Genomic DNA, 13,120 nt, shown 5'->3' with positions numbered 1-13,120 from the left:
CATCAACAATGAATCAAACCAGATATTTCTTTGTACTTACTGTGTTTTGACTACTTCATAACAATTGACCAATATTTTCGCGGATAGTTTGACTTGTTCTTTTTTAAAAAACTCAAATGGATTTGTAGGTTCTAAAGTTTCAAGATTTAAAGATACCTTTGGAACTTTACAATCAAAATTCAAAATGAGTACATTTTTCATTTCAACGTTGAGATCCTCAATTGTTGCAGGATTTGAGGCTCTTGCTGTGACATCATACGATCCCATGGAACTTAAAAATCAAAATCAAAAATCCTATTAATAACACATTATCGCACTACTTACTAGTAAACATGTTCAATTTTAAAGGGATTTGTTATGTCTTTATTATTAATTGGAACTGACTTCTTTGATACAAAACCCTTACAAAAATCTGCATCTCCATAAGCTTCAATAATATTGTCACCAAAACTAATTTCAATACACACACCACTCCCAAATGTATCAAATCCTATTTCGAAAGCCTTTGTTTCTGTAGGCCCCGTTGAAGATCCATCATCTTTAATTGACATGAGACGAATTTCTTTGACTATTTCAAAGGTCAAGTTGAATTGAGCCTCAGTGAGAACATTAGAGCCTATTATCTGAATACTGAAAACACCTACCTAATATTTGAATAAGGATTTGAATAATAATGAATCAACCATCAAAATATTTATATTCATGAATAATAGTGAATTAGGAATTATTAAGTTAGCATTTATTACATACATCCCGGAAACTAATTTCTTTTGTAAATGTCATTATATCGTTGTCTGTAACCTCCCAAGAGCCGATTGTTTCATTGCTTGATATATTCACAAATTGTAGCGTTTCAATTACTCCTGATATCATGAAAGTATGGTTATTTTGTTTATTAGACTTAAAAACTACCTTTTTCGATCGAAAACTTAAATGTTATGTTTCTACCATGTGGTATAACACTTTTCATTTCCCCATAGCCAGGTATTAGCTTCCCGTCACCAAATTTTGGAACAAAGAATAAAAAAGACTCAAATCCTTCAATTGGAACATAGATTGTGACCTAAAATACAATAATTGAATACAAATAACTATTTGTGTTTAAATGATTTACATTTTCTATAGTTAAATTTTGCTCTGAAACTTTATTTTCCATAGTACAATTCAAATCATATGTTCCCCCCGACTCAAAAGTATGATTAGCACAATAAGAAATGGATCCCATTTTTCCAAAATAAATAGAATCTTCAAAATTTGCTTCTTCAGTCGATGTGATAGCTTCATCTCCCCAAAAGCATTTAATAGTTGCTTTTGAAGGAAGGTGAGTGTTGGGATCACTTTTCCATTCGAAACAATAATCTAATAAAAGCAAAATTTCGACAATTTTAGAAATCATCTGGTGTGTAAAATATTTTGGCAACAAACCTCCATCTAAATTAAACCAATTAAAAACTTCCTGAAGACTCCATTTCTCGACTGGATAGTAGATATTAAATATGTACGTATAATTATGAATATATTGATTTATAGCATCAGAGATGCTGTCGTTACTGTGCATATTTTCCATAAATATTTGCACTTTATAGGTGCCGTTGTTGGAGTAGATCTTTGTAAATTTTTTGAACAAAACATCTGAAAAATAGAAAGTTCATTTATACAACCGACTTAACTCAGAAATAAAAAATGGATATATTAAATTAAATTTCAATTAATATGTGAATACCTTTTAACTTCCTAATACTATAAATGTTTAAACTACAGCAACATAAACTAAATATAAAAAAACAAAAACCTAGAGGTCATCAATAAAATGGTAAGTAAAGGAAGACGGCATTAATTGTCATATTTGTTAATATTAATCTATATCAATAGAGCAAAATTTGTCTGTCTGTATGAATATTTGAAAACGAGTAGGGCGTTCGCATTTTTGTTTTTTACCGGAAAATTTAATATATATTTTATCCTTCGGAATTTTTTGTGGATTCGATTCGCTTATTCCCATTTCCATCTATTTTTTCTAATGGGTACTTTTCTCTATCCGTCAAGGTCGTCATGTGACAGAAAAACTTCTTAAATCCTATTCCTTTTACTTTATCATTTGGATTATCTGGATCATAAGTATAAAGGTAATCTACAATTTGTCTTGTTCTTCGTGATATGCATTTTGGACCTCCACTCACAACCCCTGGGACTAATTGATAAGTTAAATTATATTAAATTTTGTTTTTAACTAGAAAATTTAATACATTAAATTTTTTGTTCCAAAAAATTACATTTTCGGTGAATAGCTATGGTCTTTTAAATTTTTCTCCGAAAAATGTAATTTTTGAATAAAAAATATTATAGTGGAAATTTAACTTTTTAAATTTCTTCGCAAAAAATTTAATATTTGAAATTTTTTTGGAAAAAATTTAGTTTTTCTGAGAATAGCTATGGATTTATAAATTAAAAAAAATCAATCTCAATTCTCAAAGAAAATTCATAGATCATTATATATATATACATATTCAATTTTTCGGACGTCCCTGACAAGGCACTGGATGCAAAATATCTTGTGCTTCATAATGTATATCATCAACATATTTTGATCTCAGAAATAACAGTGTACATGAGGTCCCTTCATACTGCGGTTTCAAACACTACGTATCTTGTATAGCGTGGTATTTGGAATTATTCTTATCTGACTATATAATCCCCTACTGTAACGTTTTTTTTTTTATATTATGATAATTAGTTATAGGAACTGTGAGAATTTGATTGGATACCTTGTCTCAATACTTTTGGGCATTACTTATTATACAAACTTGTAATTAAAAAGGTTGCTGGTTTATCTCCGATTATTTAAATTTTAAGTATTGAAATGAACGGATTAAAAATCAAGTAAATGCCTGATCAATATTAAATTTTACAAGTATTTTGTCCAGCATACATTATTTTATAATAAATCAAATGTTTTTATTGTACTTATGTACTATATTTAAAAAAATGAACTAAGAAATAGTAAAAAGTGGACTTTTAAGAAATAATTTGTCATATTTTACGAGTTTTTGTATTATACAAAGTCCTGTACAACGTGGATTTCATATAGGACAGATTTTTCTTGTTCGCAAAAACTGCGATAAGCGGGAAGCCATGTAGTCGTATTAATGAAATATTGCAGGCGTGTGCATATACGTGCATCCAGGGTTAACTTCCTTTTGAATTTTAAATTAAAATATGTATTGTTTTTTTTATTACTCTTAAACGCATTAAATGTTTGTTTCCTGTTTGGAATAATGATCTTTCGTCAATCCATGATTCGTTTCCGATACGAATAATCCATCATGTCTGATGATAATTAATATCGGAGAAGTAATAAGCACTTCTTTTATTCGAAGCTATTTTGTTTATAGTTCGAATTCATTATATAGTAAGATTTTGTTAGTGTATGAATTGAATTTTCGGGACATAATTATATCATTCTTCCGATAGAAAACCCCCATTTAATGTGTTTAATAGTATTACATATTAAATATTTTGATTAAAAAATTCAAAGGGGACCTCAATTTTAACAAAAAATAAACACTAACGAAGTATAAATTTCATTTACTAATGTATTAAGACAAAATATCCTTGAGTTAAAATACCCTAAGGCGAAACGGCTTAAGACAAAATGTCCTGAGCGAAATAGTTTAAGTCAAAAGTACCTAGGGCCTTTGTAAACAAAGCTAAAGAGAGTGGCCAAATAACACACCTCCATGAATGATAATATTATTTAATATAGAGAAATGTTACTCACGTAAAGGGTCCTGTAAAAATTATTTTCAGGATGTGCCATTTTTTTTATAAACAATTATTTTTAACAACAAGCTACAGACTATCACACACACCACCTTGCTGATAATATATATTTTTTAGTTTCTCATGTACTGTTAAGTGATAGATTATAACTATATTTATGGTTCTAGGGCTCCTAACCCTTGGAAAACTACCTCTCGTCCTTTTGTCCCCTAGTATTCCACTCCCCATGTCATTTATTCCTTGAACTATCAAACCCCCAGCATTTTATTCTCTATTATGAATAGTACATTTGTTGATTAACCCTTCAAAAATATAATCATAGGGAGTACAAAATTGATTTTTTAACATTCTCTGTCTCTTCTAATGCACATAATATATGAAATAAGAGATATGAATGATATGCATTGAGTATTTTGAAACTCAATATTAATGATAAAAAAGGTTGTTTTTTTTTGGGGGGAGATGTCATGTTGGCATATTTATACAAGCTATATTATTCAAAAAAAAAAAATTTTTTTTTTTTTTCAAAAATTTACCCACCACAAAATTAATATTATAAATAATCTTTACCAAAGATGGCTTTTACAAAATGAACGTTGTGGGAAGGTCAAGGCATTTGACAGGAGAAACTCCACTGGCTAGAAGACTGGGTGGGTTGAAGCCCCCTCCCTCCCCCCAATCAATGAAGAATTATCGGTTTCTAATACTAGAAATCAAATTTTTTGAATACTTTGCCTGCCCCATACCAATATAATCCTGTGGAGTCGCCAGTTTACCGATAGAGGTCAGCCGTTGGACCGTGATTACCAATGGTCCAAGGGTGAATCCTCTAACACTTATATTCTCACATTATAATTTTGGATCTGCCTACTCTCGACATTCTCTATAATATAGGATTTTTTTATAACTATATATTTAAAGACCAGGTCTTTTTTAAGGTGCATTTAAAATTCAAAGTTCGTGTGGTTTTTTTTAAAGTACAAAATTAAATATTAATCATTCTCGCCTAAAGTGCTAATGAATTTATAATCCTAAAAATAAAGGTCAATTTTATTTTTATCCATTTTCTGAAGTTCAAAACTAGATGCACAATAACTAAAAGAATTATTTTTGTCATTAAGTAACTAATTATCTTTGTGTTAAAAAAAATGAGCCTTAATCATTAAAAAAATAAATCTGTTAATAGACTTCAGAAGCAAAATTTGTAATTAAAATATCAAGTTTTCTTCTTGTTTATGATAAAAGAAGCTAAAAGGTAATTTTTATTAGGCAGGAAGCTCAAATTTTATTGCATAACGATAAACTAAAGTTTTTATTTTTTCATCATCATCTAAAGTTTTTACCTCAAATTAGAATAAATACGAGTAAAAAACAAAAAAAAAACTACCTGAAATCGTTATAAAATTTGGGAACAAATTGTTTTTTGTTTCCATGATTTAATGGGGTTAATTTATATTTGATTTAATTTACAAAACAGGAAAATAGGCAATTAAAATTACTTTATATTTTGCTTTTTTGAGCTGTAGATTGATTATTTTATTTTTTTGTGGTCTACAGATTCATTTTTGTATGAATTACATATATTTGACTCGTTTTTCAACACCAAAAAGGTAATTTTTATAAAAAATTGTTAAAACAGTTTTTAAAGATCCACCAATGTTTGAAAAAAATAATAATAACCTAATACTTTAAAGGACGAGGTTTTGTAGACTAAAAATGTTTAAATAGTCCGAGGATAAGAGGATTTCAGATATATATGATATGTTTTTTAATTTATGTCTTGTAATTATTCATTGTATTTGTTTCGTTTAGGAAATTATTTCCATTAAATAATCTATATTCCCTTATTTTTTTCATTATCAAAATATGTTTTCATCTTAGACTATTGTGTTTCGTATCTTACTAAACTTTAACAGTTTTTAATCTAAAAGTTAATCTTAAATAACTTTAAAAATATAGTATTTTTGAAGAAGTAGGTTTTTTTTTTCTTTATTAAACCAGATAATAATAAATTCCTCCAAGAATTGAATGGGCCCAAAGTGAAAGGCTACTCCTTCCGTAATTTCACATACTTGTAAGGGATTTTTTCAAATTGAGATCAAGATAAAGGATTTTTTATAAGTGGAATAACTTTTATATTATAACTGAATATTTAATTGGTATATACAAAATCAATCTGTAGACACCAAAATATTTTTTTGAAAAATGAATCTGAATATTTAATTGGTATATACAAAATCAATCTGTAGACACCAAAATATTTTTTTGAAAAACATAATCTTCCTTTTTGTGTCATCCGCCATAAAAGCAAATATAAACCAAACATTGAATCTCGGATATAAATTTTTTTTTGCTTAGGGTAATCTATATTAAAGTCGATGTAATACCAAAAATTTTGATCGTATTTAAATATTATTATATAAGAACTTACCGTCATCTCCTGTATCCGTGTCATTCGAAGAACCGTCATCCCAAATAACAGTATAATTAATATTAGTTCCGTTCAAACGGTCTATCGTTATTTCTATTTCCTCATCAATTCTAAAATGGTAATCATTATTTTCAACCCAGTCTTCTTCTTGTATAGTAGAATCTCCAACTATGGTTATATTGACATCTTTAATTGCATCTTGGCAAAAAATTCTTGCATTTTCGAGTACAGATGATGTATTTAAACTCTATATAAAAAATAATAAATCAAATATTTTAAATACTATGGGTGATACAACGTGAAAATCTCTATAATCAATGTCTGATCAAACTAATAAATCTGTAAATATAGCTGTCTATATATTTACTTAATGAAATGTTTAAAATGTTAACTTATGGGCAAAGGGGTAATTATAATGATGTACTCATTTGTTTTATAGTTGAATACCTTCACAGTAATATCGAACCATGTTGTATCTTCACAGTTAATTGGAATATCAATAAAATGCAAGTCGCATACTGAAGCTTGTAACAACAACTCTTTCTCCAAATCTTTATTATTTTGTAATGAGTAGCTTACAGGCTCCTGGGTTTCCAAAAAAGCAATCTGAATGATTCCTTCAATCCCTAAATAGTCACCTTCCTCTAGAATGATTTCTATTTCAGAAATATACATTAATGTTTGAGCTGTAGGTTTGATTGTATCGTTGTCATTTAATACAAGTTCATATGTGTCTTTCAAATGAAATTCCTCTGGATAATCAAGTCCCTCTAAACTACTACATGAAAGGCTATTACATGTTTCACGACATTGATGAGTAATTATATTATATATATTAGTATCACAAGTTGATATATTGACTGAATATTCTAAAGTTTGAATAGTAGGAGGTTTATATAGTCCATCACTGAGACATTTTCCACTTTGACTCAACAATACACATTCTGTATTGTACACCTAAAATATAAATCAATAAATTGGATATTCCTCTTAAACACCTATATGCAGTTTACGTTTAAATTCAATTTATTTGGAGAATTCGGTCCAAAAAGGCCAATAATACTAATAAATCTTTTCCTACTTGTAGTTGGGCCTAAATGTCTTAATATAATTGGATTGGTAGCGCTGATGAAGTAATAGTTTGTTGATGCACTGAAAAGTAAGTTAAGTGGAGGTGTTTTCCCGAGGTTGGAGCATGAAGGATCTAAGGAGTATATTTAAACAATTTTATAAAGATAACATTATCAATTATATAATATGTCATTAATTACTTGACAAATAAAATGACTGCGTTGTTGTTTCAGAGCCATCATCATTAGTGCCCTCGATTTCCAATTCATAATTAGAATATATATCATTAATATATAATAACCGACAAAACATTTCTGTTCCAGTAATTTCTATAAGGATCGGACAAACTAACTCAGTAGTAATGACTCTGAAATTTCAAGTAGAAAACATGTATTAACATGATATTTAAAACTAGGGTGAAACACTTACTCTCCGGAATATAATATTTCAACTTCCGAATGGTATTGAACTAAGTCATCTGAATCATGAACAGCAACTTAAAAAAAGTTCATATTAAATTATACGAAATAATTCTAAAACAATAATGTTCAAAATACCTACCAGATAAAAATTTATCAACTCCAAAGGAAAAACGATAGACACTCCAATCTTCAATTGAAATATTATTACTCATTATTTTGAATCTATGTCCATCGATTCCGGATTGAAGGGTCAAGAAGTATCCAGGTGGAAGTATATCTGCATTTTCTATTGTTATGTTCAGATCAAATGAATTGTCATTAGGCTAAAAAGCAAAAATCGAAGTCATAGTTTAAAAAATGAAAATTCAAAATGAACTTATCCTACGATTAATTCTGCTTCTATATGTATGTTCTCATATGTAGAAATCAGAGTATTATTTGATGTATAATAGGCGTATAATCCATCATTACTTCCACAAATCAATTGACTCTCCGTACAATTTAAATTACAAAGAGTTATATTAACTTCCATAAACACAGTTTCTATAAATTAATAAAATGACATTTTATACTACCTATGTAAAACAATTGTGTTTATAAATGTTGTGTTCAAGTTGTAATTTTGTACGAGCTGTAACTTGTATAAGAAAATTGTACAGGTTGCAACCCAAAAATAAGATGAATAATTCTAAATGGAGGATTTAGAGTACTTGAAATGAGAATCATGCAATAATTGAATATACCATGGATGAGCGATGAATTAATGCTTTAATTTTTTGACTATTTTTATTCAAATGACTAAAATATTAGTATTATGTGGCACATTATAAAGTTCAAATGCCCACAGTTATACATAAAAACATAATAGTCATGAAAATTTAATAAATAAGAATGAAATGATAGTATAAATTAAAAGTTGGTAATTAGAATGACATTTTGTAATTAAATAAGATATTTTTAGACGAAGAAATTACAACTTGGTGAATATACTTATATAAGTTCAACTTGCACAGACATTGCATTTTTTATACAACATATAAATATAAACTTGTTACCTTCAACATTATGACACACGCAAATACTCCCTTGAGTTATAGCACACCCTTTAAAATAATTAACATTGCATAAATCCAAACAAGCTTCTGGGTTTGAAATGTTTTGACTGATTTCTAAGTGGTCTAAAGTAGCAAAACCATCTTCAATCAGTTCCTGCACACACAATTGATCTGATATTGCTAAGTTTTTCTGAAAAAGAAAATAATTTTAAAAGTTTAACTCTTCATCATGTTTCTCAATTAGGAATAAACTGATTCGGAAGTTTTGAAAGTAATAAATCACAAAACCTTGAAGATGGTTGCACCCTTCTGCCTAATAAAGGACTCAAATCAAGAAGCGATCACGTTTACTACATATAAAATAAATAACAACGCTAAAAATCAAATAAAAATAAGTTCTATAATTATAAATACGTTATTTGGAGTGGTACCAGTTATAACTACGCAATCTTATAGGTCGGATACATCAAAATTTTAATTATTTTTTTTGGACAGGTTCTTTTTAAATCATGTGCCATTTAATTTCTTCTTCAATAGATATATTTTTTTATCCAATGGCATAATGTATTGTATTCAGGGGCGCCTGCAAGGGTAAGAGTAACGCATAAAATGCATTAGAAAAAAAATACATGCATATGTTTTTTTGGGTTGGGGGACCTGCGGACACCATTAATATCATTTAATAGTAGCCAATACTTTATTTGATAAATATAAGAAATTACTTTTGTATAAGTATTAGTGTTGTGCCGACTGGAACAATTATTAACTCAACTCAAATGATGAGATTTTTAGATTTAAAAAAAAAAACAAAAAAAAAACGAGTCAAATTCATATTTCAAAGAGTCGCCTTGATTTTTATAACTAAAAATCATCAAATATTTTGAGTTTTGTGCCACTGTCCCTAAGTTATTCAAATATCTGAGAAGACTTAGAAAATAGAATAGAGAATAGACATATTTAGATGCATTTGCAGGCAGATAACTTTACCTTTGGTCTTAGCCAAACTCCATCAATTAACATTTTCTGTTTTCATAGATGTGAAGTGTGGGAATATTCCAAAGTCTCATAATTAATTATATTTAAAAAAAAAAATGTAATAACCTGATTCAAATAATTTAAAATTATTTAGCTACTTTTGAACATTTTAAATTATTCTATATCAACTCCGTACCGGTTAAATTAAATTATATTGGATAATCAGGTATCTTTGGAGCAATTCGTTGAAACATATATATTAGTGATGCAGAGGTTGTTAGTATTTTTGACAACCTGTCCTATCTGCTCTAGTAAATGTTAAGTTAAAATACAAAACAATTCGCTATCAAAGATATAGTTTTTTGATATTGACAAATTTTTTGGATTAGGAAAATATGATTTTTGCCAAATGTCAACACAAATCTATTATAATATGTTTTTCTTCATTGCACTGCACATAAAAAATGTTCAAAAAGGGTTGAACCATAGGATTAGGATTCTTGGAAATTGTTAATTTCAGGGAAAATTTTGAAAGAAGTTATCAAATTACCATTTAAATACATTTTTTTTTAAATATTGGAGACACTAATCCTGCAACTGAATTCAATTTTAAGAGTAAATGGCACAATAATTACAAGAAAGGCTTGCTAAAATCCCATTTTTAGATTTCAACGTTCAAAAAATATATTTTTTGTTTGCATTTCGTTCAGAAGCATGCTTAGTATACCATTAAATTATTATACTTTGATTGAGCTACTCAAATTGTAAAATGTAATATGTAGTCCTACAGTTAACAATCTACATACGTATAAGGGATGTGAAAATTGTTGAATCCTCGTGAATTTAAATAAAAAAGAACAGTAAATGTAGGCACTTTTAAACACCACATATCCGCTCACAGAGATCACCATAGATAAAAATAATATGATAATGGAAGAAGGAGTGGTTTTTTGTAGTTGCTACATAAATAAATATTTTCCTAAGCTGTGATCATTATCCCTTTATTCTTGAAGAGAGAACATAAACGTATAAAATGATAACTATCGCATGAAAGATGGAAAATAACAGTGAGGATTTATCGCATAGTTATAAGTGTAAGTCCTTGTTGGACTCGGAGTAAAATTGAAAATCGACATCGGAATAACTTTTCCCTATTTCATTTCTAAATATAGAGTGAGGTTTGTGTTTAATTATTTCATCCCATAGCTACTCAAAGCTAACTAAATGAAACGCCATGGCAGTTATGCTGCTCTTCTTTCAAACATTATTCAAATTGTCAGGGGGACACATTAATTTTCCATTTATCAGTTTTTACATGTAGGCATATCACATTATTTTTACCAAAGAATGCTCCTAATATGTTTTAATTTTCAAAATAAGAACAATTTTCACATCCCTAATACGAGTATGTTAATTGTACATCAGTATAAATTTCGGACAATAAAGTTGGAAAAAAAGTCTTAAATAAAAAATTAAAATATCAATAATGATATTGCATAATCTTGTTAGGAGCAAATGTTGAAGTTATTTGGTTAAAAGAAAGAAATAGAAAGGAATGTTTGCACGTGTATACACGGTACATATGTATATATTTTTTCCTAAATGCTATAGCAAAGTAATAGAAAACTTATTGAATTATGTTTTTTAGATAATATATTTATATAAAGAAAGCTATGAAATAAAAAAATTGTATCTCTGTGGACTTGGACGATAATTAAAGAAGAAGAAGAACGAACTTATCAAAATTATCTTAAACTTTCTTAATTTTAAAAGCATGCAGTAATCTCTAAATGTTAATTTATTTAAGAATTTTTAATACAAAATTAACAAATTTGTGTGTGGGGGGGGAGAGGGTAACACACACACAAAAAAAACTGAATTCAATCTGTAATTCCAAAACGGTCTAAGGCTGTTCTAATTTAAACTGTTGCCGTCTGGACTGTCTTCGTATTAAAATTTGGTTTCAAAAAAAAAAAAAAAAAAATAATTTGGAAGAAAAAATAATTTGTTAGAAAAAAAACAATATATATTTTAGGGCAGAGAATAAAAAAATATATAATTATTACTTTTTTATTAATATAAAATTTCAACCCACTGTCTAAATTTTGATTTGGGAAGAAATATCAGTCCAAAAAACACACTTAAGACAAAACTATAAAAAAATTGATCTTGGCTGAGGACAATAAATTTAGAAATCATTTACAATTAACGCATTAATTATAATACTAATTTCTAAAAATACTCACTTTAACAAAAAATATTAATTCACAAAAAATAATGATAGAGTTGAACTTCATGTTGACATAATAAACGTTTTTGACCAACAAACTTTGCTTGAATAATGTCTAATAAGAATTTATTTTATTCATCACCATGGACAAACCTATACATACAATATGTATGTATTTAAGTTGTCGTAACAACGCTTTTGTTTCCATCCTCAGGGGCTTCTGCAGGATTATATTTTGAGCAGGGCTTAGTTTTTGGATATTTTTTGAAAAAAATCCAAAAACTAAATATTTTTGAAAAAAATTTCAATTAATGAATGTTTTGAATTTTTTTTCAAAGTTCTTCAGATGTCCTTAAAAAAACAAATTTTTTGGAGAAAAAATTCAAAATTAAATTAAAAAAAAAAAAATTCAAATATTAATTTTTTTAAAAAAAAAATCTACACATAAGTCGTACACGGGTTATGGTATAACCTTGTATTTTTATTAACCTTGATATGATCTAAATACAGGGACATCTAGTGAATTAAGAATAAATATATGTATGAATAATAGCAATATAAATCTAAATCAAACCTGACACATAATAATTATCACTAATTTAAAGTTGAGCTATAACCATGATACCGTTGTTTGATAATAAACTCAAAGGACATTTCATAACAGGTGATGTTGTCAAGAGTAACGAAAACATAGGTAATTGATATAATTCATATACAAATCTTTTGAATAATTTTTTCAAGGAATGGAATGAGTAAGGAATCTATGATTAATACATATGTGGTAAAGTTACTAATTGACAACTTCAAATTAATCTGGATCTTAGGCCTTTCCCAATATCTACTATTAGTCAAATTTTATTAATATTGTAATTTATTTTTTATATTTTACAAAGCTGTACTGGTACTTGAGTCATTTTTTCAAGGACTCGTTACCATGAAGATTCTGACTTAAGAATGACTCAGAACCATATGAACTCAAAATTGAAGTTATTTTTAAATTGATAAAAAACGGAGCCTGTCGGTATAGGGGCGTCTGCAGTATATATTTTCAAAATAAAAAAATCACAGCTCTTTGCAAAAAATTAAACTTTTTTAGAAAAATTTCAAATATTAACTTATTTAGGATGGAAATTTCAAATATTAATTTTTCTGGATA

General features: G+C 27.8%; 1 protein-coding gene across 1 annotated transcript; it reads right to left on the bottom strand.

Moving 5' to 3' along the window:
• Window positions 1-36: 36 nt before the first annotated feature.
• On the bottom strand, window positions 37-12,074 carry LOC139905255 (uncharacterized). The gene is made up of 15 exons (XM_071888053.1): window positions 11,981-12,074; window positions 8,760-8,949; window positions 8,090-8,247; window positions 7,844-8,027; window positions 7,712-7,778; window positions 7,483-7,649; window positions 7,225-7,415; window positions 6,659-7,168; window positions 6,212-6,458; window positions 1,426-1,632; window positions 1,115-1,359; window positions 913-1,063; window positions 751-863; window positions 325-644; window positions 37-271 (listed from the first exon to the last, which is right to left on the bottom strand). The coding sequence occupies exons 1-15, from the start codon at window positions 12,029-12,031 to the stop codon at window positions 37-39; spliced, it is 3,036 nt and encodes a 1,011-aa protein (XP_071744154.1). The 5' UTR covers window positions 12,032-12,074.
• Window positions 12,075-13,120: the final 1,046 nt, after the last annotated feature.

Source organism: Lepeophtheirus salmonis, chromosome 4 (genome assembly GCF_016086655.4).
Source record: "Lepeophtheirus salmonis chromosome 4, UVic_Lsal_1.4, whole genome shotgun sequence".
Classification (NCBI taxonomy): Eukaryota; Metazoa; Arthropoda; class Copepoda; order Siphonostomatoida; family Caligidae; genus Lepeophtheirus; species Lepeophtheirus salmonis.
Note: the sequence above shows the minus strand (reverse complement) of the source record. Positions and strands in the feature narration are given on the sequence as shown.